This window comes from Antechinus flavipes, chromosome 3 (genome assembly GCF_016432865.1).
Source record: "Antechinus flavipes isolate AdamAnt ecotype Samford, QLD, Australia chromosome 3, AdamAnt_v2, whole genome shotgun sequence".
NCBI lineage: Eukaryota > Metazoa > Chordata > Mammalia > Dasyuromorphia > Dasyuridae > Antechinus > Antechinus flavipes.
The window spans coordinates 523,212,160-523,238,747 of record NC_067400.1 but is presented as its reverse complement, the minus strand read 5'-3'; the positions used below and the strand labels follow the sequence as shown (position 1 = coordinate 523,238,747).

At 36.9% G+C, this 26,588-nt stretch overlaps 1 protein-coding gene across 2 annotated transcripts; it reads right to left on the bottom strand.

Moving 5' to 3' along the window:
- Nucleotides 1-682: 682 nt before the first annotated feature.
- AQP11 (aquaporin 11) lies at nucleotides 683-19,101 on the bottom strand. Of its 2 annotated transcripts, none has more exons than XM_051987191.1 (3): nucleotides 17,090-19,101; nucleotides 4,442-4,558; nucleotides 683-1,915 (listed from the first exon to the last, which is right to left on the bottom strand). In XM_051987191.1, exons 1-3 carry the CDS (start codon nucleotides 17,781-17,783, stop codon nucleotides 1,836-1,838), a joined length of 891 nt encoding a protein of 296 aa, XP_051843151.1. In that variant the 5' UTR covers nucleotides 17,784-19,101; the 3' UTR covers nucleotides 683-1,835. The 2 variants fall into 2 exon arrangements, 1 of the variants encoding a protein (XP_051843151.1); XR_007952158.1 differs by lacking the exon at nucleotides 683-1,915 and adding an exon at nucleotides 12,427-12,636 and having other exon boundaries at nucleotides 4,464-4,558.
- Between the last annotated feature and the right edge of the window lie 7,487 nt (nucleotides 19,102-26,588).

Sequence of the window (26,588 nt, the reverse complement as noted above, 5' to 3'; positions counted from 1 at the left end):
AGAACATACTTTAGAGCTCATCTAGTACAATTCCCCTCATTTCATAGACAAATAACTAAGGCCTAGGGAGATGAAGCAATCTCCCCAGAGTTCCACAGTTAATTGTCAGAACCAGAATTCACCCCCAGGTTTTCAGATTTGAAATTTAATGCCTTTCCTGCGAAACCCTATTGAATGAGGTGCATGAAAGATGGTATTTTGAAGACAGATCAGAGGTAAATAAACCAGTCAGTCATGCAAGCTCTTAAAACAGTCTGAACAAGAAGTGATGAGGGTCTAAACTAGGTCCTTGCTGCATAAGTGAAAAGGAGGAGCTGAATGAGATTTATATACACATATGTTATCTTTAAAAAGTTAATTCACATAAACTGCTTGCATTTTTGTTTTTCTTCCTGGGTTATATTTATACCTTCTGAATCCAATTCTCCCTGTGCAACAAGAGAACTGTTCAATTCTGCATACATATATTGTATCTAGGATATACTGTAACCTATTTAACATATATAGGACTGCTTGCCATCTGGGGGAGGGGGTGGAGGGAAGGAGGGGAAAAATCAAACAGAAGTGAGTGCAAGGGATAATGTTGTAAAAATTACCCTGGCATGAGTTCTGTCAATAAAAAGTTATTTAAAAATTTAAAAAAATTAATTCACATACAAATGAAAACAACACAGTGAGACACTTTGGAACTTTTTTCAAAGTTTTCTTTTTCACTCATTTGAATTGAATCATTACCTATTAAATGAAAACTAGCAAAATATGAGGAGGCTGGTGAGGAATTCATTCTACTTAAAAGGCACTTTGGTTCAAAGACACAGAGCTGCAAGAGATCCAAGTCCCAGAGATGCTGTGACTTGCCCGAGGTAGTCAGTGATGGGGCCTGGATGAGTGCCCATCACTTGACTCCAAAATCCAGGGCTCCTTCCACTGAACTGTGCTGTCTTCTTAATTCAGAAGTATCACTAACATATATCTTGGATGCCTATTCATGGCTTAATGGTGACATCAGATGCTTGAAGGCTCTGCCAGCAGACAAAAAGTTCCTGTAGGTCCATTCTACTTAGATGGAAAGGCTTCATGAATAAGTACAGTGACAGATGCCCTATCATCCAAGAATTAGCCTTCTTAAATGTGAAGAGGTTCATCAACAGAGGAAGGATCATCAAGAGATAAAACTTTATTGGCTGTGGTACCTCTCAAACCAATTACTAAAGAAGAGATTAGTTCTGATGGCAGAAGTAATGAAATCATGAACCAATGGAATACTATAATAGATTTAGATGTTAAATTAGAGTCTATTTGGAAAAGATGGATGCAATCCATTAAAGTATTTATATATCTCTATCTACAGTGTCTTCAAATGTTTTCTGTGATAATGATTAATTACATTATGGCAAACTTGTTGCTGAAAGGAGCATCTATCCAACTCTAGAACAGACATTTCAATCAGCTGTCCCAATACATTGATTGGAAGGGCTCTCAGTTAATTGAATTTGGATGGCCCTCATTCCCTTGTAAAAATTCTCTCTCTCCCCTCCTATTAGCTTTTGTGAAAAAGGTTAACAACTGTCACTTAAAATTTAAATTTAATGTAATGAGTCCTTTCCAGCAGCATTTTAATATACATCATTCAAAAGAACACGTCTTTACACAGGAGACCTCAATTTCACATTGATTTTTTTTCAACGTCTCAGTGATGGGAACAGCATCCTCAAAGAAATCTGACATTTGGAGAAAAGTGCAACTGGCATTTAGAACATGAAGCGACTGAACGTGGTGACTGCTTCACATCCAGCTGGACTGCAATTTAACTTAGTATTAGTCTTTGATAATCACTATTCATTTTTATGAATTCTATTCATGTTATGCAGCCAAGGAAGGAAATGGATGAACATCAAAACCATCAACATTATACCTGAAAGACAAAATAACATTTAAAAAAATCAAAAATGCTACAACCATTCACTTTTGTATACTTAAGAGCTGAATATGTTCATAAAAATTTCCTATGCTGAGACTTTGATGCTTATAGAATTTCTAAAATCAAGAAAATTCATTGTTTATTTTCCTTCAATACCAAGAATAAATAATAAATGGGAAAGAGTCTCTTCTCCAAATTTATCTCCATCATTAGTGATATTTGTCTTTGCTGGTCCCAGAGACACTGTGAATTAAATAAGGAATTCTGAAAATACTTAGGAGTTTTGTCTTGTAAAATCACACAATATAAGATATTCTTTGGATTACTCCCTTTTACACACATATTTTCTTTTTAAATTTAATACAATGATATGCAACAGATATAAATTCAAAGTTTCCAACAAATTCAGTGGAAAAAAGCCAACTCCTACAGGATAAACACAAAAAATCCATACTTAAAATTTAAAAGAAATTTATTTTCTAATCTTAAGAAGTATATGTTAAATATCAAACCAATAAACATTTACTCAGTGCTTATTTTATGTAGAGCAATAAGCATGGCTTGAGGGGAGATATAAAGTTGAGAATCTCAGATATTAATAAATCCTAAGTTATGGGAACAATTATTCTGATTAGTCAATATCAAGCTAATATGACTTAAGAAATTTTTTTTTAAGTTCATTAATCCCATTAGACAAAGCATTATCCTGTACTAACATACCAAAGTAGAATTAATCAGTGGGATAACAATCAAGAAGGATTGTTCTTTGCTAAGCAGCAGCAATTGAGATATGTGGTTTTGACAGTAATGTGTTGCTGCACAATCCAGGAAAGTATTGGTCCATTCTGCAGCTTGGGACTCCATAAAGCAAAACAAAAAATAACCAGGAAATACAACTGTCACTAAGATCCCTAGGGCTATTTTTGCCTTCTTGATGATGTCATTGCTAGGATGCAATCACTGTATTTAAGAATTACCTTATAAAAATCAACTACCTCAGGAGCATCTAGGTGGTGCAGTGGAATACAGCACCAGCCCTGAATTCAAGAGGATGTGAATTTTCAAATTTGGTCTCAGACAATTAAGACTTCCTAGCTGTGTAATCCTGAGCAAGGCACTTAACCCTCCAATTGCCTCAGCAAAAAAACCCAAAACCAAACCAAAACAAAAAAAACCAACCAACTATCTCTTACTGTTAGAAAACAATGAACACCACACTTTCATATCATGGAACCCTATACATTTACAATATTTTGTATGATTTTTGTAGGAGATGGAGAAAATCATCATTCAAGAACCATGGACCCAGTTCCAATTCCTCTTTTGCCACTTAATAGCTGGGAGACTGGTTTCCTCATCTGTAAAATGAGAATGCTGAACTGGATAATCTCATGAGCCCTTTGCAGCTCACTAACATTTTCCTGATCACAATATAGCTTGGGAATGATCATCTCTTTATTTTTTCAGTCTGTAATCTTTGGAACCTGAAGGAGTTGAATTTTTGTCCCTTCCATTTTTAAAGTGAAATGACCATTTCATTTCTATGATCCCTCCTTTTCCTCTCCCACACTTCCTTAGCTTTTTTGAGGTCCCATCATTTTCAATTGTATTGTTCTCTGTAACTCCATTTGGGGTTTTCTTGGCAAAGATACTACTTTGCCATTTCCCTTCTAGCTCATCTCACACATGAGGAAACTGAGATAAACAGAGTTAGGTGACTTTCCCACAGTCACATGGTTAGGAAATATCTGGTGCTAGATTTGAACTCGGGCAGCTAAGTCTTCCTGATTGAAGGCTTTCCACTGCATCACCTAACTTTACTAGAACTTTGGGCCTGAATTCTACTCCTCCACCTCAATGGACACAGATTCATTTCACAGATGACAAATCAGACCCAGAAAGCAGAAGGGATTTGCCCAAGGTGACAAAACTATTTAGTACTTGGTTCTAGAATGAGAACCCAGATCTCAAGGATCCTAACTCATTCATCTTTCTATTGTGCCACATCATTGCACTGGTCATTCTACCTTTGGACAAACTTTTTTCCATGTAATCATGTCTCCAACCACATATTTGAAGTCAGTGGTAAACTAGAATTTCTATTTACACACTTTTAAAGACCAGGTTTATTTTTTCTATTGAAGTATACATGTACTCTTTAAACGTATGTTAATTTGTAGAAATTCAAGGACTTGATATATGATCCTTAATCAAAAAGTGTAACAGAACTTTCATGGCATATAAAAGCTTAGAGATCATTTGGTTGTTAAACCAGGTCCTCTTTTCAAATTCTGATACTGCTTGATCATATGTTTCAAGATGCAATGCACAGAAATTTTAAGTTACACTAGGAGAGCCCCTATAAAATGTTCTATTATTGGTGCTTCAGAGGTGAACTCTGGCCTTTGCTTTAAACACTAAGGAACCCTTAGTTCAAGAGCTTTGAGAAAATGGAAATTTGACAATAGAATTCAACATTACAACATTTCCTAAAAATGCACAAAATAGAAATATGCTTACCTAAAGAAGGAGCCAGGCAATACACAATTAAATAGTTGTAGAATAATTCATGAAAGCACTGGAGATGTAGTGAAAGGGCCAAAGCTGGATTAAATATAGCTCCTGTTAGATTTCCTCCTGTAATAAAATTTTAAAAATGACACTAAGCTACATTTTGTATCTTTCATCTGTTGGGAACTAAAAATATATGGCAATTTCTAATGTGTCAATTTAGCTATGTAGTAAATTAGCTCTACAATTATATTCTCTTCAAACTTATAAAGAAACTATGAGAATGAATGTATCTATTCCCCAAACCAGGAGTTAGATCTTAGAAATGGAATAATTAATAAGAATTTGTCTATTATCTGTCAGGCACTATGCTAAGAAACACAAAATACAAAAATAAAAAAAATTCCTACCTTGAAGCAGCTTGTCTTCTATCTGGGAAAAAATGTACATTGTCCAATTTCTTTATTGTAAACAGGTAAAGAAATGGGAGGCTCCCAAAAGGAAATCCTTAGAAGGATTATATGGACACAGAATTTTAGTGCTTTAAATAGGTCTTAAAAACTTTCAAGTTCTAGCCTCTTCATCTTTACAGATAAGGGAGAGTTTAGGCCCAAGAAATATAGTGACTTGACCAAGGTAACAATGCTAGATTCAAACCTTGGTCTTCTGAATCCAAATCCAATGTTTGAGAGTCCTGTCCCCCCCACATCCCATCATATCACATTTCTTCAGAGATCACGCTAATCAAATTATTCCATCCTCAAAAAGTCATGAAGAATTCTGCATGCTCTCTCTTTCACAACTTTTGTTTCTACTATAATAATAAATGGGAGCATTTTAAAAGAAGAAAGCACTAAAGCATAGTGTTATTACTTGTTTAGTTTTTAGAAAATATTATTGGTAGATATGGCTGCATTACATATTTTAAAAAATCATTCTAATAATTGATCCTGTTCCTAAATAAATTATAATTAATTAATAATTAATATTGTTCATAAAGCTTTTTGTGGTGTGCTGGCATGCCCCCCCCCAAAAAAAAATCCTTTTTATCACAAAAAAAAATAAACATCCTGTTAACTATTAACCCAACTTTAACTATTAATAGTATAAAGCCCAAGTAATACAACAAAAACAATAAAAGGTACAATAGTTACTGGTTTAAAAGCATGAGTATGATAACAGAACTCATGATAGAGCCTTATTTTTATTTTAATTAGAATTATGATGGCATTATTAGTGATCATTATGGTAATTTATTACAATGACAACAGATTTGAAACTCACAATTGGGCTACTTGGAGACAAACAGTTCCACAGTTCCCACTGGAGTTACTCCAGTTTCAAGCCTTTGTGGCGTAGAGGCCTTACCAATGGATTTTATCAATCTAGTTGCTGGAAACAAACTTTGAAGGCAAGAGCCAGGGCAGCTAACCTAGAGCCCACTTTTGGCTCCAATCATGCCATTCCTTGAACAGTGCCATAATATTCAGAGGCACACAGCTCTAGGTCTTGACTGGGAAGTTGAGCCCATCAGATCCAACTCCATTTTACAGGCAAGGGCATGACTTTTCCAAGGTTTCACTAAGTTGTAAGCACCTCAGAACCACTGGAAGCCAGGTCCAGAATGAATAAGTAAGCCATTCCCAAGCCTTTGATTAGCTAGCAGCTGATCTTAGAAATTTTCAAGCATTTCTCAATTTTAAAAAGGAATCTGAATCCTGAACCTGAAAATTAGCTTAGCATACTCTACCTCCCCACATACTGGAGCTAATCTACAATTAAGTCTAACTTTTCATTAGGCCAACTTCAAGTCTTTCACGTGGCTGTCCCAGAATGCCCCCTCCTACTTGCCCCTAAATCACATTCTGTTTCTCTTGTTGCTGTGGCTCCTGCATCCCTATCAGGCGGATCAGACATCCCAGTGTAGACTGCCAGTACATTCAAATATTGAGTGAAAAAGGCCCACTGGGGACACTTTTCAGAAGAATGCTCTTGCCAAAGGGCATGAAGGTTCACCTAAGTGCTCACTCTTTCCCTACCTATCATGGCAGCTTTAACTGCATCTATCCTGGGCCAAGGCGAATGGAATCAGGATGAACACTAGAGACTATCATTAAGTATACTGTTACGTGATATTCATTTTAGGTATAGGGCAGTCCTAAGAATAAAAAGGAATCCTCAGTTCAAATTGGATTTTTGTTTCCAACACTGATGACACAAGGGGCACTGCATATCATCTGGCCCAAATCAAACTAAATCTTTTCAAAATCACTTAGAATATCTAGGTGCCCTTTGACTGAGAACTAATCTAAGCAGAAAATAGATGCCCAAGATGTATAATACTGAATGTCTGGGAGGATAATTAGATCATCAGTATGACATATAATGGAAAATATAGTAAAAAAGATCTTAGACTTGGGTTTGAGTATTAGTTTTAACATTTACTTACCTATGAAATTAAGTATCAGGTAAATGCTTATCTGTAAAATGGGGATGATGATACTACTTAGATCTATTTGTAACTATAAAAATGTGAGCTGCCATTAATATTGTAGAATAATTTTTCAAATTGTATCACACATAAAAAGAAATACAATCCAAGATAAAGCAAATAAGAAACTCAAACAGAAAAGCTTAATCTTTTTTTTTTTCTTAAAGGAATGTTCTATTTAACATGTATAGGACTACCTGCCATCTAGGGGAGGAGGTGGAGAGAAGGAGAGGAAAAGTTGAAACAGAAGTTTTTGCAAGGGTCAATATTGAAAAATTACCCATGCATATGTTTTGTCAATAAAACAATAAAAAGGAATGTTCAACAGGTGGCATTCTAGTTTGGCAATTAAATAAAAATATAAAAAATTATAGACCTACGTGTTGAAAAAAAAAGAGTTATTTATGCTTTAAAATAATTTCCAATTTCTACTAGCTACTTTGATTTGGATTGTCAAAATCAGTTAAATGGACAGTTACTATAGTTCTTTTGATAAAACTACATTATACATTGTGGCATCTGTTTTCAAATAAAATAAATTTATTATCTTCTCCTGAACTGTCAAATGATAACACTTATATGTTTTTTTAAATCAGGCTTCTTCAGCAATAAAAGCTACATATCTGTTGGGCAGTACTTCACACTATCACAGAAACTTTGTCCTATTATACTGGTAAGTGCCTTGGAAAGGTCATGAAAGAACACTTACAGTTGTTAAAAATTTCCATTCACCTTACTTAAAATGTGGTTTCAACATTTTTAATAGCAAAATTATAGGCAATGATAATAAGTAATCTCCTCAGGAAGGAGCATTATCAAAGTCTCCTAAAAATGAAATTTATGAAATCCATCACAATTTTATACAAGCATATTCTGAAAGCAAATTTTTGTTACATTGATATATACTATAAATAATTAAAATCAAAATTTTCAAAATAAATCACACTTTGGCTTTTGATAAAATAAGGAATTTTTATTAACATTAAAAATTTATTTTTTTAACTTCATTTAGGAGTAAATTATAGCATTTCACTGAATGTCAAAGATATTTTTAAAAATCCCCACACAATGGGTTTCCCTTTTTTTCCCCCCAAAAAAAATGAGAACAAGGTTTTCTTACCCACCCTTATCCCTCTTATAATAATGACAGCATTTACCATCAGTATAACTTCTTTGAAAAAACATTAGTTCTTATAACTTGATGCTAAATGTAATGGAACACAACCATCCTGTTATTCCTAGTTGTGCCCCCATGGATGTGAGCCACATCATCACTCTGTCCCCTTCCTTTTTCTTCTCTTAAACATAAAGGATAGCAATCCCTGTAAAAGCTAACTAATAAAGTTGTTTGGAAACTATAAAGCACTAGAGAAAAGAGAACTCTTATCATTATGAATGCCTTCTGGTCCACTGCAGAGTTCAAATGAGAATTTCAAAACTGTAAGAGACCTTGGACAACATCTAGTTCAATCATTTGATTTTAGATGGGAAAACTGAGCCCCAGAGAAGGTAATTCAAGTCAGAATGTATTAACAAGATAGATTATCAGTATTTAATTTCTGAGTGCTTGAATTTTTAGCCATAACAAAGTATTTCCTGCAATTTAAGTTTTTTCCCAGTTTTTAAAATTATTTTTACCTCAACTTCTTTCAGTTAACCCTCTCCATTGCAACAACAACAACAACAAAAAAAAAAACCCACAGTTACTATAGTGATGTAACTTGATTCATTTTTATTAAACTCTGCAGTGTTAGATAATCATATAATTATGAACATTCAAGACATTTTATGTTAACTTTTCTAGAGGGAAAAATCCAACTTGGGGTAGGAGCAAAAGTAATCAAGAATTTTAAGAAGGCATATGCCAAGCTGAAACCTAAGGTGAATTACAAACAGAAAATTCCCATTCTCCAATTTCAACAATTTTAACTTTTCTATGCAAATAAAATGGCACAGGAAAAAAAAGACATTTCTGCATTTTAAAAAGTGAATATAAAATATAAACATATATGAAAATTATGTGTATTCCTGTAGGGATAAAGTCCTATATTTAGAAACCTGGTTTTTTTTATTATAAATATCAAAATGCCTCTGACTTGAACTCATATCAAGTTTGAAAAGGATCCATTTGAAGGCATTTGAAGATAGACAGCTTTTATGAACTTGATTTTGAAAGACAAATACAAATTCTACTTTTCCCATGAAGCATCCCCTCTGTTGCTCCATTTCTCCTACAGACTCCTAGGTTCCCTGAACTTCTTTCAAACTGTACAATATAATTTAGAAGTACCTTCTTTTGGCAATTCACTATTGTTGTTTTTTTTTTTTAATAACTTTTTATTGACAGAACCCATGTCAGGGTAATTTTTTACATTATCCCTTGTACTCACTTCTGTTCTGATTTTTCCCCTCTCTCCCTCCACCCCCCTCCCCCAGATGGCAAGCAGTCCTATACATGTTAAATATGTCACAGTCATAGATACAATATATGTGTGCAGAACTGAACAGTTCTCTTGTTGCACAGGGAGAATTGGATTCAGAAGGTAGAAATAACCCAGGAAGAAAAACAAAAATGCAAACAGTTTACATTCATTTCCCAGTGTTCTTTCTTTGGGTGTAGCTGCTTCTGTCCATCATTGATCAATTGAAAGGCAATTCACTATTGTTAATAAAAATCTCATCTTCCTAATTCAGCAAATGCTTATTGAGCACTTACTAAAATAACTCATATTTATGTAATGTTTTAAGAAATACATTGTGCTTTGCATATTGGAGCTCAAAGCCCTTATGGAGTGGACCTCCTTCTAACAAAGGAAAAACCCCTAAATGGAAGTTCAACAACTTATACATGAATGTCAGAGGCAGGTGAGAACTCCAGGTCAACTGACTCTAGTGCCAACCAATGTGATCCATTTCTCTCTCTGAATGCTAGGCCCATCTTTAAAACATAGAACAACATGGCGGGACTGAAGTTCCCAGAGGGTAGGTTCCAATTTTGCGCTACTTTTTTTTTTATCTCCACAGCAGAGTACAGGGCTGAGCAAACAGCTGATGCCCAATAAAATACTCTTGAATGATTCCTATGAAATAAGGAGTTGGAGGTAATCATTCAGATGGCTTTGAATGATCCCTGAGAACCTCAACAAGAACAGTTTGGTTATCTGTAGTTGCACAATCAAATAAAATGAGATGCGGGGGTTACATTCTACTGGGGGATATCTGTTCACAATGGTGGTAAACTAACACTTAGAAGAATCAGAGCACTTGGGCAAAGCCTGGAAGGAAATGAGATGTTCCAAGATGGGGAGATGAGAAAGGAGACAGCCTGTACAAAGGTAGGAGAGGCAAGAGATGCAATGTCAGGTACAGGGAGTGGCCAATGGGTCAGTTTGGCTACAATCAAATGGTGAACAACCTAAATGCCAAAGAGTCTTTAGTTATTTCACCTGCAATTAAGAGCCACTAAAACCTTAAGTGACCTGAGTATGTGGAGAATGGATTGGAGCAAGGATCTAGGCATAGGGAGACAAAGTAGGAGCAAGACAGTGAGGGGGCACTAAGGAGGGCGCCAGGACTGGAGTCAGTGAGACCTGCAAGTACTAAAATTAGCTGTGTGACCCTCGGTCATACACTTAACCTCTTTTTGTCTTGGTTTCCTCATCTGTAAAAATGGGAATAATGATGACATCTCCTAGGGTTGGTATGACAGTAATATGAGTTAACTGTAAGGTGCTTAGCACAGTGCCAGTCACATACACATAGTAAGTACTATGTGTTAGCTAACATTATATTATTATTGTTATTTAGTATGACATCAGTCTGGGAGAGGACAAAGGAATGAATGAGGTCTGTTAGCAATATTACTTAAAGTTAGGAAAATGGGACTTGAAACATCTGGGAAATAAAATTAGCAAGACTTGCCAAATGACTGGATAAGGGACAGGAGAGTAGAAAAGCAAGGACTGTCATGCAGGATAACTGGAAGAACCCTAACAAAAATACTAAAGTTTAGAGGAGGGCTGGTTAGGGGAAAAATTAAATTGCTGTTTTTTTTTGTTTTTTTTTCTTAGTATCTTGTAAACATATCTAACTGGCAGCTGGAGATGAAGGCTGGGGTGTCCATTGACAAGTTATCTTTGATATGTCATAGGGACTACAAAGAAGACCTGGAAGCCAGGAAGAAATGGAGGCAAAGCCTGCTTCAGAAACATCCCATATCCCTTAGGACTCTGCCTAATGCTCCAAGATTTCTCAGATATAAAGAAGATCCCAACCTGCAATGGTAGAGGGAGCTTCCTCACCCAGAAGTTCCCTCTACCAATGAACACTCAGTTGCAGTCCTCCTTATCCTTATCCTACATAGACATGATAGCTGAATAGATCACTGAGAAAATATGAATCTATTTACGAATAGATGAGTTTTGCATAGAATTCATAATGCAATTCACTGAAATTTCCCCCAAAAAATCTTGTAACAAAAACATTTAAAAAATTTTTTGCAAAGATATTAGAAGTTCATTTGAAACTTTACCCATCCTGATTTAGACAAGTATCAAACTATTCTGTTGGGAACTATGAAACTCATGGATTCAAATACTAAAACTGAAGTGAACTCTTGGGTCTGATTTATTGCTTAAAATTAGGGCTGGAATTAAGAGAAAATGAGTATATATTCTTTTCAATCTATGGTCAGTCAGTTATGCGCAAACATCATGTGAAAAGACCACTAGGCTTGAAGCCAGAAAACACAAGTCTGTGTTCCTTTGGAGATATGTTTACTGGTATGGTGATCATATTGAAACCATACTGTACTTTCAGAGCAGGCATACAGAATTTGCATGATAAAACTCACAGATCAGGAGATAGTAAAATATTATAGAATTGTAAAAATTATTGCTTTTTTTTGCTCACTGAACTAGATTTTCTCAGCACAGGAACCACATTCCTGGGAATAAGTGAGTCAGTCTTAAAATAGGAACTAATACTTTTAAATCTTTTGAGTATTATGTTCCATGGATCACAGGCTAAGAAGATGTAGAGGGCTGGAGAGATTACCAATCCACAGAAATTTTGAAGAAGGGTATTATATAGTAAATTATAGCTCTATAGCTATGTTATAGCAAAACCACTTAATCTTGGTTCCCATTGGGAGAAAAAAGGCAGCAAAAATATTTCAAAGATCTTGATATTGTGAACTAAATAAAATACTAGTTGATTACACTAGCACACTGGCTCCACATATCAATCTACATATATATTCTGGGGCAAGGCTAGAAAACATCACTAATACAATAAATGTATATCCTTAATTATTCTTGCAATATACTGTTTTTCTACGCCATTCCCAGCTTATTATTCTTCCTTTTCTCAATGACCTGTATTAATTGGTTTTACTGATTTTGTAGAATAAAGATGAAATTTGTTAAATCATACTGTTCTTTTATACAATGGAATATTTGCTCAGTTTCAGTATAAATCATTTTCCATCCACACCTCATCTTACCTTCCATGATTTTGCCCAAGAGTAATAAATATATATACAAGATGAAAAAATAATCTAATTCCATTATCTACTGGCAACACTGTATTCATAGGTGCCGAAAAAGGAGGGAAGAATTCTGTGACTCCATGCCTAGTTTTCTTTTCTACAATACGGGAATGACTCTCTGGGTCCTGATAAGACTGGACTCAATCCATGATATCCTGCGAGGTGCTAAGAAAAGGAAAAATAATACCAGATGAGGCTTAAGTGGAGGAATTTCTTCCAGGAAAGAAAAGAATTTAAGGGGGAAATAAAGGAGGGAAATGATACAAATACATTAAGGCTATGCAAAAAAAATCTGAAATGTTATCACCTGGTCAAAAGAATAAACTTTTTTTTCATTGAGAAGAACTAGAATAGAAATTACAGACACAGGTTTTGGTTTAATCTAATAGAAAACTTCCTGATAAGGAGAGTGATCTAAGTGCTGCTTCCAAACTAGTTAGTTCTTTAGGAGTGGAGGTCTTCCAGTGGAGGTGTTATAGTCAAAATTTCTATTCAGGGAATGGTTGAACTAGACGAAACTTTAAAGTTCCCTTCCAACTCAGAGACTCTGGGATTTGGGATGAATGAACAAGTAATTTCCTTGGATGCCATAATGGAATGGAATGTAAAACCAGCCTTCCAAACAACTTTGTAATTCATAGTGTAGTATTCATACAATCAAGATAAATTCAATCCAACAGGAGGGAGAATGTTAGTATATATAGTGACTTTTGGATGGACCTATCCTTGGTAATGAAAGGCAGCTTGTGGTAGTGTTTAAAAAACTGGCTTGGAAAAAGAAAGATCTGGGGTTCACTTTCTGCCTCTAGCACATACTGGCTGTATGATACCATGCTTTTTAAAATCTGTGATCTATGAAATTCTCTGAAAAGGTATCAACCTACATTGATGGAGTTTCTGAAAACCACAGATTCAGACCTACTAACTTTTTGGGAAGGGTAAGGGATAGAAAAAAAAAAATTTTTTTTTCAATTACATTTAAATTTTTAAAAAATATTCATTTTTGTAAAAGTTTTGAATTTCACATTCTCTCTTCTTCCTATTCTTTCTCATTGAGAAGGTAAGCAATTTGATACAGTTATAACATACTAATCACATTATTCTTGCTAACTAGGTGACAAATTCAGTTGTTTCTAGTGCTGAAGAGTAAACATTAAAATTTTATGTGCTCTAAATTTCAGTGCTCTGGGATAAAATCCCTTTTAATAGTAACAGCTCCAGTTTTATGATACAGAAATAAACTTGGAATCATAACACCTAAGGCTTGTCTTTGCCATGCTTATTAACTATATGAGAAGCAAGCTTTTTGTCCTATGAGATTTAGTTTCCTCAGTATTAATGAAATAGCTAGACAACGAGAATGCTTAAGATTTTTTTCATTTTTCAGTTTTATAATTTCTAAGAGGAGAGTTTAACTCAATAGTCATTATTTTAATAGAAAAGAAATGAGGAAATCATAATGCTTGAGTATCTATAACTTGTATTATGCTGTATCAATTTAGATCTGGCCCTAGAGAGTGATATACTTCCTGTTCTCCAGTGGGCTATATTTTCTATTCAAGGTCTCTATAGTGGGAGGAAGGAAGGAAAGTTCTTTCCCTCCCTGCCCAAATTGTGTCATTTCCAGAAGTTCCTTCAACATGTTTCCTTAGTTTCCTTAATCTTAAATTCCAAATTTTATCATTTTTCTATTTTAAAAAAATCTTTACTTGCTTGTAAAATGAAGGTATATATATATATATATATATATATATATATATATAAGCAGTCTATAAATGAAGAATCACATTGTCATAATTATTTTTGATAGAACTAATTTTGTGAAAGACCTTGGGAATATTTCTTCTTTAACAAAAGAACTTTACAACAATAATTTTTCCAATCCCACAACATGCTTCTATTCTTTCCTAGTTGGATATCTTTTTTCCCATCCCTAAAGAAAACCTCAAGGAACAGATATTGGGATATTGTGTAAATATTTCTTCTGAGGAGGCCAAAGATACACAGTGTAAATTTTAAAGGAACGTAAAGATCCTTTTCCTGTCTGGAAAGAGCAATTAACTTGCCGAATTAAGGTCTCAATTCCACCACTTACCAACTGCTTGACTGTAGCTAAATCTCAACCTGAGTCTTAGTTTCCTCATTTGTATAGAGAATACTATTTGTATGAACCATCTCTCAAAGTTTTTGGGAGGAAAATGTTCTGTTAACAATAAAATGCTACGAAAATGTGAGTAATTATCTTAACTGTAAATTGAAGCTACCGAGAGTGAGTCTTAGGGGCAGCTAGGTGGCACAGTGGATAAAAAGCACCAGCCCTGAAGTCAGGATGACCTGAGTTCAAATCTGATCTCAGGCACTTAATACCTCTGAACTGTGTGACGCTGGGCAAGTCACTTAACCCCAATTGCCTCAGGAGAAAAAAAAAGTATCTTTAAATGACTTGATACTACGTAGTTGTCATTTTTACTTCCACAAGATTGAAATATACAGGATATTTTAAATGAATTTTAAAGAATGTGTTCAAATATAATGAATAGGCTACAGATATCCTGTCTCTACATGAAATCTAATAGCCTTAACATTTTGAAACAATTTCCATTGAATTTTTTTTTTCTTAAAACAGCTCAATTTCAAAAGGATTATGTCATTCAACATTGTTCCTTAAATCTCTGCCTCAGCCTCATAGATGATGATTGGCTGCATTTGGGACTGTGGAACTGTTTCATGAACAAATGGACCAGTTTTTTTCACAGAAGTCACTTCCATGTAAGGTGCATTTAAAAACTTATAAACTGTTTTTAGATGGCTTGTAAATGCATTTTTTAAATATTCCAAGATAGGGGATTCTAAGGTAACTATACTTCTATGGGAATCAAGTATTAGAAAAAACTAGTGATGAAAAATGGCAGAATTTTTAAGAATTCTGTATAAAATTTATATTAGATACTTTTTGGACTTTTGATCAAGTTTAGTGAGCAGAAAGATAAGAGATGAGAACATTATAAGTTTAAAGCTTCAAATGGAAGTGACTGTTTTGTGATAAGTAAATTCTGTTACTTCCTTCAGTGACTGGGTCCATTCAGGTTTACCTATATAAAATCCTGTTTGATCTTCACAATCTGGCTCCTTCCTATTTCCCAGTAATTTTACTTTTTACTCTCCTCTCTCCTCCATGTCCTTTACTGTCCGAGTTACCTGGCCTTCTTACCGCACTTTTTCAGTGGCTATTCCCAATATCTGGAAATGTTTTCCTCTCTCATTTCTGCTACCTGATTCCCCTGGTTTCTTTTAACTCAGCCCCAGTCCTACCTTCTGGAGGAGGCTTTTCTCAATCCATACCTTCCTTCCCTTTCCAGTGCTTTCCTTCTGAGCAAAGACCAAAAATATGAGTGCTACCTTCAGGTGATTCACTCTCAAATTACATTGAATCTATCTTGTATGTAATTACAATGTCTCTCCCACTGACCTCTGAGCTTCCTTAGGATAGGGGTTTTATTTTGTTTTTCTTTGTATCTCCAGCTCTTGGGCCTGGTACATAGTAAACATTTAATAAATGCTTGATAACCTGATTTAGTCCATTTTGGGATATCTCAGACTTAATTGAACCAGCCAAGTTGGCTAGCCAAGTCTTCTGAAGCCAAATAGAATAAATATAACTAAATCTCGCCTTTCACATGACAGCTCTTTAAAAGTTTGAAGATAGAAGTGTTTCTCCCAAGCAGTCTTTTCTCCAGACAATGCCTGCTGAAGTGTCTTCTTACATGACACTCATTACTCTTGTAATTTACTTAAGGACCTCATCTCTCAGTTACAACATCAGATAGCTGTTATTATTATTATTTTTTAAATAAAATAGATCCTTTTTGCTTGGGAAAAACAGAGAAATGCACTCACAGTTGGAATGGAAGGACTGAGTACTATCACATCCCTGGTCCCTACAAACAGGCACAGTGTAAAATTGATCTGGAATCCACATTGTATATTATAATGGAAAAAAGGTTTTGCAGTTAGAATCCCAGCCTAAATCCTTTTAACTTTAGTCAAGCCATCTCCCTCCCCCACTCCACTCCAGCTTCCTCTTCTGTAAAACCAGGGTGTTGTCCTAGATAATCTCAACAGTTTGTTACAAATTCCAAACTCTATGAGCCTATGGCCTGGATTAGAGTTTAAACTCTGTCACTTTAGCATATTACTTAACTTCTCCCTTCCATAAAATACTGGAGCTCCTTACTCCCTTCATGGGTAATAATAACAGACTTCAAACCTGGCCTCTGATACTTACTAGCTGGGTGACCCCGGGAAATCCATTTAACCCTTCTTGTTTCAAATTTCCTCATCAATAAAACAAGCTGGAGAAAGAAATGGCAAATCATTTCACTAGCTTTGCTAAGAAAACCCCAAACGGGGTCCCGAAAAGTCGGGCACGACTGCACAATAATAATGTGCTTCCTTCATAGAGCTGCCCTTAGTTAAACTTCAATAACACTACAAAAATACAATGCATTTTTTTTTTTTCTTTGAGCCCACAACAACCGAGAAATGGTTAGAACAGCAGTGGTGGTCAACCATAGTTAAGAGGGATGTCTGGGGAGATGAGCGCGTTCTGGAAACAAACCTGCAAAGACCAAAAACGTGATGAGTGCTGCCTGCATGTGGATTCGAAACTTGAGCCTGACCTCCTGGAAATGCATTACGGTACTGTGGAAAATGAAGGAGCAGAGCATCTCCACGAGGAATGCTTCGGGCAGCGCGATGTGGATAGGGCTGGCACACTTTATAGACCTCTCGGCAAAATGCCGGCTGGAAATGCCCAGGCTCCAGACCCAGACCATAAAAGTCCGGCTGAGTCCCGAGCCGAGCATCTGCGCAAAGATCTTGAGGAACCCCAACCACACGGGCATCTGCTCCAGCGCCAACTGCTCCAGGACCCCGCACGGGTTGCTGACGGCGCCCACCAGCGTCAGCCCGTGGACGAGGGAGAGGAAATAGATGACGGTGAGGGTCCAGCTGGGGTTGTCCGGCCTCAGTTCATTCAGCACCTGGAGCTCTTGCGAGCAGCAGCACAGCTGGAAGGTGGCCAGCAGCTCGGCCACGAAGACTCGGATGAACGAGGAGCGGGTGTGCCTCCGGACCATCACGCGCGCCATCCCGGTGAGCAAGACCACGCAGACCATCACCCCCAGTGAGATGCAGGTGTCCTGCCCCTCCGTCCACATCTTCAGCAGGGTCTGGCGCAGTTCTCCCGAGGCCACCACCACCTGCGGGGGAAGCTCCGGGACCCGGACCTGGACCCCGGGCGGGTCCAGCATCTCCGGGACCTCCTCCTCCGGCTCCAGCTTGAAAGCTTAGAGGGGGATGTAAGATAAAAAGGGGTGGGCTCAGGATGGGCTCCTCCTCCTCTCTCCTCCTCCTCGTCCTCCCCTCCCCGGCTCCCGGCTCCCGGATAGTCTAGGGGGGCAGAGCCAGGGAGGGGAGGTAGCGGACTAGGATGACGACTCCGGGAAGGAAGGCTCCCAACGGTCAGCTCGCCCACCCTGGGGAGAAACGAGGACACCCCACAACCACCTCGCCCGCCTCGGACCGAACGAAAGGGGTTGGGAACCCGGAGAGGGGAGGGGAAGAGGGAGGAGAGGAGCGCGCGCTGGGACGCACCACTGCGCGTGCGCTCCCGACTCGCCACCCGGTCCTCCCTTCCTTCCCTCCCCCCTTTCCAACTCCGGACCTCGCGCCCCTTTGACCTTTAGGAGTCGAGGTGGAAGTTTCCCTGGTACCTAAAAAGAGGGCGCGTGCGCGCCACCGCCGGGGCGGGAGGAGGGGCACGTCGCGCTGGGTTAGGCCGGCTAGAGCGGGCACGCGCCGACACCGTTGGTGAGAGAGAGCGTCCCGGACTGGGGTAGGTCGGCGGAGTCGCACCCAGCGACCGTGTGACAGTTGGCCCGGAGCAAAGAAAACACGTACGCGGCTCAACCGACTTTCTTTCCGTGTTCCCCCCTCCGTGGTTCAGGGGACAAATCGCCACGGCCCTTCCCACCTAGACCTCGCGTGGTTGCACAATTTCTACGGTGACATAAAGGCCCGTATTCCCCGCCATGCAGGGGTTGTCCTGGGGAGCACTGCTTAGAATGCTCTCTATTATTCACCGCAGCTTGTTCAGAGAGAATTTGCGAGAAATCGAGAGGACGTCCTTTGCAAGCACAACATTGCAGAATTCTAGCGTTGGAAGGGACCTCCGAGGCCTCTGTAGCCAAACAGGGCCCCTGCACGATAATAGGGCCCACGGGACAAGTCCTCCGTGCTCTGCCTGAGACCCCACCCGCCTTAGCTCCCGAAGGGCACCTTTTCCCATAATACTCATCGTTAGCGAGGCTCCGCTGTTGAGGTGTCACGTTCTCTTGGTGACCCCATTTGGGGTTTTCCAGGCAAGGATTACCACTCCAACTCATTTTACAGATGACATCCCTGACATGAAGCCTAAATCTGGTCCTGCAACTTTCACTGGTGATTAGCCTCAGAGAGCCCCACTAGGAGCATTTGGGAGCAGAGGGAGCGTTAAATAGAGGCATCTGAGGGGAAAAAAAAGTAATCCTAATAATGAGGGCTTTCTGAAAAAATAAAAAGAAATTGGCTACCTCCAGAAATAGTCATTTCCTCATTTGGGGAATTATTCAAGTAGATATGAACAAGATACTAATATTATAGGAATTAAGGATTAGACTAAGTGGCCTCAAAGGTTCCTTCAACTCCGGGATCTGTGGTTCTTAGTTGTCAATCATTTGGAAAAAATGCATTTTTTTTACACTTTCTTGTTAAAATTCATTCAGTCTCATCACTTATGCAGATGACTCCTAAATCTCTTAATCTGAATTGTCTACAGGACATTTCTACCAGCATAAATACTTCAGACTCAAATGTATTTTTCTTTTCTAAACCTGCTTTTTTACCATACCTGTCATTGGTATCACTATTCATCCACTCTTCCACATTTGAAACCTTAGTGGTTTTTTTTTTTAATAATTTTCTTTCATTCCTCCTATGCAAGCAACTATTAACTTCTATCTACTCTTCCTTACATGTCATTTATCTTCCCTTTCGGTACTTGTTGTTTATACATCACGTTAGTATAAATTCTCATTATCAAGCTCTCTGGATAATTGTAATAGCCTTCAATAAAACCTCTAACTCCCTCATACTGCTATTAGAATAATTTATCACATATATCATAGTAGCTGTTCAATCATCTTTTCTTTTTTATTTATTTATTTATTTATTTATTTATTTATTTATTTATTTATTTATTTATTTATTTATTTTTTTTTTTTTGTTTTTTTTCCCCCTCCCTCCCTCCACCCCCTCCCCTAGATGGCAAGCAGTCCTTTATATGTTGGATATGTTGCAGTATATCCTAGATACAATATATGTTTGCAGAACCGAACAGTTCTCTTGTTGCGTAGGGAGAATTGGATTCAGAAGGTATAAATAATCCGGGAAGAAAAACAAAAATGCAGATAGTTTACATTCGTTTCCCAGTGTTCTTTCTTTGGGTGTAGCTGCTTTTGTCCGTCATTTATCAATTGAAACTCAGGTCTCTTTGTCAAAGAAATCCACTTCCATCAAAATATGTCCTCATACAATATTGTTGTCGAAGTGTATAATGATCTCCTGGTTCTGCTCATTTCACTTAGCATCAGTTCATGTAAGTCTCGCCAGTCCTCTCTGTATTCATCCTGCTGGTCATTTCTTACAGAACAATAATATTCCATAACATTCGTATACCACAATTTACCCAGCCATTCTCCAATTGATGGGCATCCATTCATTTTCCAGTTTCTAGCCACTACAAACAGGGCTGCTACAAACATTTTGGCACATACAGGTCCCTTTCCCTTCTTTAGTATTTCTTTGGGATATAAACCCAATAGAAACACTGCTGGATCAAAGGGTATGCACAATTTGATAATTTTTTGGGCATAATTCCAGATTGCTCTCCAGAATGGTTGGATTCGTTCACAACTCCACCAACAATGCATTAGTGTCCCAGTTTTCCCGCATCCCCTCCAACATTCATCATTATTTTTTCCTGTCATCTTAGCCAATCTGACAGGTGTGTAGTGGTATCTCAGAGTTGTCTTAATTTGCATTTCTCTGATCAATAATGATTTGGAACACTCTTTCATATGAGTGGTAATAGTTTCAATCTCATCCTCTGAAAATTGTCTGTTCATATCCTTTGACCATTTATCAATTGGAGAATGGCTTGATTTCTTATAAATTTGAGTCAGTTCTCTATATATTTTGGAAATGAGGCCTTTATCAGAACCTTTAACTGTGAAAATGTTTTCCCAGTTTGTTGCTTCCCTTCTAATCTTGTTTGCATTAGTTTTATTTGTACAAAAGCTTTTTAATTTGATGTAATCGAAATTTTCTATTCTGTGATCAGTAATGGTCTCTAGTTCATCTTTGGTCACAAATTTCTTTCTCCTCCACAAGTCTGAGAGATAAACTATTCTATGTTCCTCTAATTTATTTATAGTCTCGTTCTTTATGCCTAGGTCATAGACCCATTTTGATCTTATCTTGGTATATGGTGTTAAGTGTGGGTCCATGCCTAATTTCTGCCATACTAATTTCCAATTATCCCAGCAGTTTTTATCAAATAATGAATTCTTTTCCCAGAAGTTAGGGGCTTTGGGTTTGTCAAACACTAGATTGCTATAATTGACTATTCTGTCTTGTGAGCCTAGCCTTTTCCACTGATCCACTAATCTATTTCTTAGCCAATACCAAATGGTTTTGGTGACTGCTGCTTTATAATATAATTTTAGATCAGGTACAGCTAGGCCACCTTCATTTGATTTTTTTTTCATTAATTCCCTTGAGATTCTCGACTTTTTATTGTTCCATATGAATTTTGTTGTTATTTTTTCTAGATCAATAAAATATTTTCTTGGAAGTCTGATTGGTATAGCACTAAATAAATAGATTAGTTTAGGGAGTATTGTCATCTTTATTATGTTCGCTCGGCCGATCCAAGAGCACTTAATATTTTTCCAATTATTTAAGTCTGACTTTATTTGTGTGGAGACTTTTTTATAATTTTGCTCATATAATTCCTGACTTTCCTTTGGTAGATAGATTCCCAAATATTTTATGGTATCAACAGTTATTCTGAATGGAATTTCTCTTTGTATCTCTTGCTGTTGGGTTTTGTTGGTGATGTATAAAAATGCTGAGGATTTATGGGGATTTATTTTGTAGCCAGCTACTTTGCTAAAATTATGAATTATTTCCAATAGCTTTTTGGTAGAATCTCTGGGGTTCTCTAGGTATACCATCATATCATCTGCAAAGAGTGATAGTTTGTTTTCCTCATTGCCTACTCTAATTCCTTTTATATCTTTCTCGACTCTTATTGCCGAGGCTAGTGTTTCTAATACGATATTAAATAATAATGGTGATAGTGGGCAACCTTGCTTCACTCCAGATCTTACTGGGAAAGGTTCCAGTTTTTCCCCATTGCATATGATGCTTACTGATGGTTTTAAATATATGCTCCTGACTATTTTAAGGAAAAGTCCATTTATTCCTATGCTCTCAAGTGTTTTTATTAGGAATGGATGTTGGATTTTATCAAATGCTTTTTCTGCATCTATTGAGATGATCATGTGGTTTTTGTTTGTTTGGTTATTGATATAGTCAATTATGCTAATAGTTTTCCTAATATTGAACCAGCCCTGCATTCCTGGTATAAATCCTACTTGGTCATAGTGTATTATCCTGGTGACAATTTTCTGTAATCTTTTTGCTAATATTTTATTTAAGATTTTAGCATCAATATTCATTAGGGAGATTGGTCTATAATTTTCTTTCTCTGTTTTCAGCCTACCTGGTTTAGGTATCAGTACCATATCTGTGTCATAAAAGGAGTTTGGTAGGACTCCTTCAATCCCTATTTTTTCAAATAGTTTATATAACATTGGAGTTAATTGTTCTTTAAATGTTTGGTAGAATTCACATGTAAATCCATCTGGTCCTGGGGATTTTTTCTTAGGGAGTTGATTGATAGTTTGTTCTATTTCTTTTTCTGAGATGGGACTGTTTAGGATATTTACTTCTTCCTCTGTTAGTTTGGGCAAGCTGTATTTTTGGAGGTATTTTTCTATTTCATTTGAGTTGTCGAATTTATTGGCATAAAGTTGGGCAAAGTAACTCCTAATTATTGCTCTAATTTCCTCTTCGTTAGTGGTGAGTTCTCCCTTTTCATTTTTAAGACTAACAATTTGATTTTCCTCTTTCCTTTTTTTAATCAGATTTACTAAGGGTTTGTCTATTTTGTTGGTTTTTTCATAGAACCAACTCTTAGTTTTATTAATCAATTCAATAGTTTTTTTACTTTCAATTTTATTGATCTCACCTTTTACTTTTAGAATTTCAAGTTTAGTGTTTGACTGGGGGTTTTTAATTTGTTCCTTTTCTAGCATTTTTAATTGCAAACCCAATTCATTGACCTTCTCTTTCTCTATTTTATACAAATAGGCCTCTAGAGATATGAAATTTCCCCTTATTACCGCTTTGGCTGCATCCCATACATTTTGGTATGATGTCTCATTATTATCGTTTTCTTGGTGAAGTTATTAATTATGTCTATGATTTGCTGTTTCACCCAATCATTCTTTAGTATGAGATTATTTAGTTTCCAATTATTTTTTGGTCTACTTCCCCCTGCTTTTTTGTTGAATGTAATTTTCATTGCATCGTGGTCTGAAAAGGATGCATTTACTATTTCTGCCTTACTGCATTTGAGTTTGAGGTTTTTATGTCCTAATATATGGTCAATTTTTGTATAGGTTCCATGAACTGCTGAAAAGAAAGTGTATTCCTTTCTGTCTCCATTACATTTTCTCCAGAGATCTATCATATCTAACTTTTCTAGTATTCTATTTACCTCTTTGACTTCTTTCTTATTTATTTTGTGGTTTGATTTATCTAATTCTGAGAGTGCAAGGTTAAGATCTCCCACTATTATAGTTTTACTGTCTATTTCTTCTTGCAGCTCTCTTAGTTTCTCTTTTAAGAATTTAGATGCTACCCCACTTGGTGCATATATGTTTAATATAGATAGTGCTTCATTATCCATGCTACCCTTTAGCAAGATATAGTGTCCTTCCTTATCTCTTTTAATTAGATCAATTTTTGCTTTAGCTTGATCTGAGATCAGGATGGCTACCCCTGCTTTTTTGACTTCACCTGAAGCATAGTAGATTTTGCTCCAACCTTTTACCTTTAACCTGCATGTATCTCCCCGCTTCAGGTGTGTTTCCTGTAAACAACATATTGTAGGATTCTGGCTTTTAATCCATTCTGCTAACCGCTTCCTCTTTATGGGGGAGTTTACCCCGTTCACGTTTATGGTTAGAATGACCAATTCTGTATTACTTGCCATCTTGTTAACCCGGTTTATGCTTTCCTCCCTTCTTTCCCCTTTCCCCCCCTTCCAAGTATTAAGCTTGTGAGCACCCCTTGCTTCTCACAGCCCTCCCTTTTTAGTGTCCCTCCCCCCGCCTTAGAGTTCCTCCCCCTATCTTACCCCTTTCCCTCCCAGTTCCCGTATTCCCTTCCGCTTAGCTTATTCCTTCCCTTTCCACTTTTCCCTTCTCACTTTTCAATGAGATGGGAGAAGTTTCACCATAGATTGAATATGTCTTAAGATTTTTCACTTAAAGCCAATTCTGAAGGCAGTAAGATACCCACTATATTCATCCCCCTCCATTCTTTCTCTCAGATATAATAGGTTTCCTATGCCTCTTCATGAGATGTACTACCCCCACTTTACCCTTTTTCTGGTACAATGTCCTTTCCACATCAATTTCTAGAACAAGGTATACATGTATTCTTTATACATCTATATAGTCAAAATATAGTTCCCAAGATTAATCTTTACCTTTTTAGATTTCTCTTGAGTTCTATATTTGTAGATCAAACTTTTTGTTAAGTTCTGGTTTTTTCATCAGAAATAGATGAAATTCGCTTACTTCGTTGAATGTCCATCTTCTTCCTGGAAAAAGATGCTCATTCTCGCTGGGTAAGTTATTTTTGGTTGCATACCAAGTTCCTTAGCCTTTCGGAATATCATATTCCAGGCCCTTCGATCTTTTAATGTGGATGCTGCCAGATCCTGGGTGATCCTTATTGTGGCTCCTTGATACTTGAATTGGGTTTTTCTAGCCGCTTGCAATATTTTTTCTTTCATCTGAGGGTTCTGGCATTTGGCCACTATATTCCTTGGTGTTTTGATTTTAGGATCCCTTTCAGTGGGTGATCGATGAATCCTTTCAATGTTTATTTTTTCCTCTGTTCCTATGACTTCTGGGCAGTTCTCTTTGATAATTTCCTGGAAGACAGTGTCCAGGCTCTTTTTTTCATCATGTTTTTCTGGGAGTCCAATGATTCTCAGATTGTCTCTCCTGGATCTGTTTTCCAGGTCTGTTGTCTTCCCAGAAGGTATTTCACATTTTTCTCCATTGTTTGATTTTTTTGGATTTGCTTGACTGATTCTTCTTGTCTCCTCGAGTCATTCAATTCCACTTGTTCAATTCTGATTTTCAGTGAAGTATTCTCTTCACTCACTTTTTTAAAATCTTTCTCTAATTGTCCAATTGAGTTCTTTTGTTCTGTGGAATTTTTTTCCATTTCGCCAATTTTGTTTTTTAGAGAGCTGTTTTCTGTTTCCAGTTCACTAATCCTATTTTTCAAGGATTTTACTTCTTTTAATCATCTTTTCTTAGATTACCAACTCCTCCATCAGTAAATCAAAGTAACCTAAACTCAAAGTCACTTTTGTCTCTTTTCTGTCAGCCTATATCCAAGCAATTGTCTAGTTTTTGTCAATTCAAATTCTGCTTCTCATTTATCCTCTTCTCTCCACTTTTTACCTCAGTTAAGGCTTTTATTTATTCTCTCAGATTATTGTAACAGTCCCCAAATTGACTTCATTTCTAATATCTCTCTTCATTCAGCAATCTGAGGTACAGGTCCTTTTCCTGCAAAAACAAAACAAAACAAAACAAAACAAAAAAACCATCTGTGGCTTCCTGTTGGTTATAGGATAAAGTACACTGGTATTTAAACGTCTTCATAATCTAGTTTATCCAGTATTATTACATATTCCCTCTATGAACTCTGAATTCTGCCAAAGTTGATTTCATCTCCTGTTTTAATGATGATGACAATCATATAATAACAAAAGTACTATACAGTTTTTATGTCATATTCTCAATCCTGAGAAGTAAGTGCTATTATCACCATTTGACAGATGGGAAAACTGAGGCCAACAGATTAAATGATTTGTGGCTAGTAAGTGAGCTAGTGGCTAAAAGTCAAATTTGAATTCAGCTCTTCTTGAATCCAAGCCTTATGTTATCTGAAGCATCATCTAGCTATCCCTAGGAATGAATGAGGAAAACATTAAGGGCTTACCTTGTGCCAAGCACTGTGCTAAGCACTGGGGAATACAAACACAAGCAAGCAAAACAGTCCTAAAACATACAGAGAGAAAGTAGACTTGGAAAATGAAGTAAGGAACAGAATGTAAGTAATATGTTTTGGGGATAACTGAACAGTGTTGTTATGGCCTGGTTCCAGAAAAGATAAGCTAAAATCTCAGCTTTAAGTGTCAGGGGCAAAAGTTTGTGGCCTGATTTGCAGATGGTTGGGAAATGGTGTGATGACACTTATTAAATACCTTCTATGTACTGTATACTATGCCAGACACTAAATATATAAATACAAAAAATGAGATAGTCTGAGAACTCACATCAAAGAAATGCAATATGTTTACAAACAAAATTGGTCGTTTGGTTGTCCTTCATACTTTCAGGAACAAAATGATATCCCTGTGTTGGGGACTATGTACAGTATCTCTGACTTTGGTTGATCAGACCAATAGGAGTTACACACACACACACACATACACACACACACACACACACACACACACACGTGATTTCAGGGAAGGAGGAAAATGGGAATGAACAAGAGAGGAAATTAGGAAATTTTTCCTAGAGGAAGTGATAATTGAACTGTACTTTGAAGAGATTATAAAAGGTGGAGGTGAGAAA

What these genes read in the sequence shown, in the direction of transcription:
- AQP11 (XM_051987191.1), bottom strand. Translation starts at nt 17,783, where the DNA reads ATGCTGGACCCGCCCGGGGTCCAGGTCCGGGTCCCGGAGCTTCCCCCG. An exon ending in CACGTTTTTGGTCTTTGCAG is followed by an intron (nt 4,559 to 17,089) that starts GTTTGTTTCCAG and finishes ATTTTATTACAG; the next exon opens with GAGGAAATCTAACAGGAGCT. An exon ending in TTGCCTGGCTCCTTCTTTAG is followed by an intron (nt 1,916 to 4,441) that starts GTAAGCATATTT and finishes TTTGTCTTTCAG; the next exon opens with GTATAATGTTGATGGTTTTG.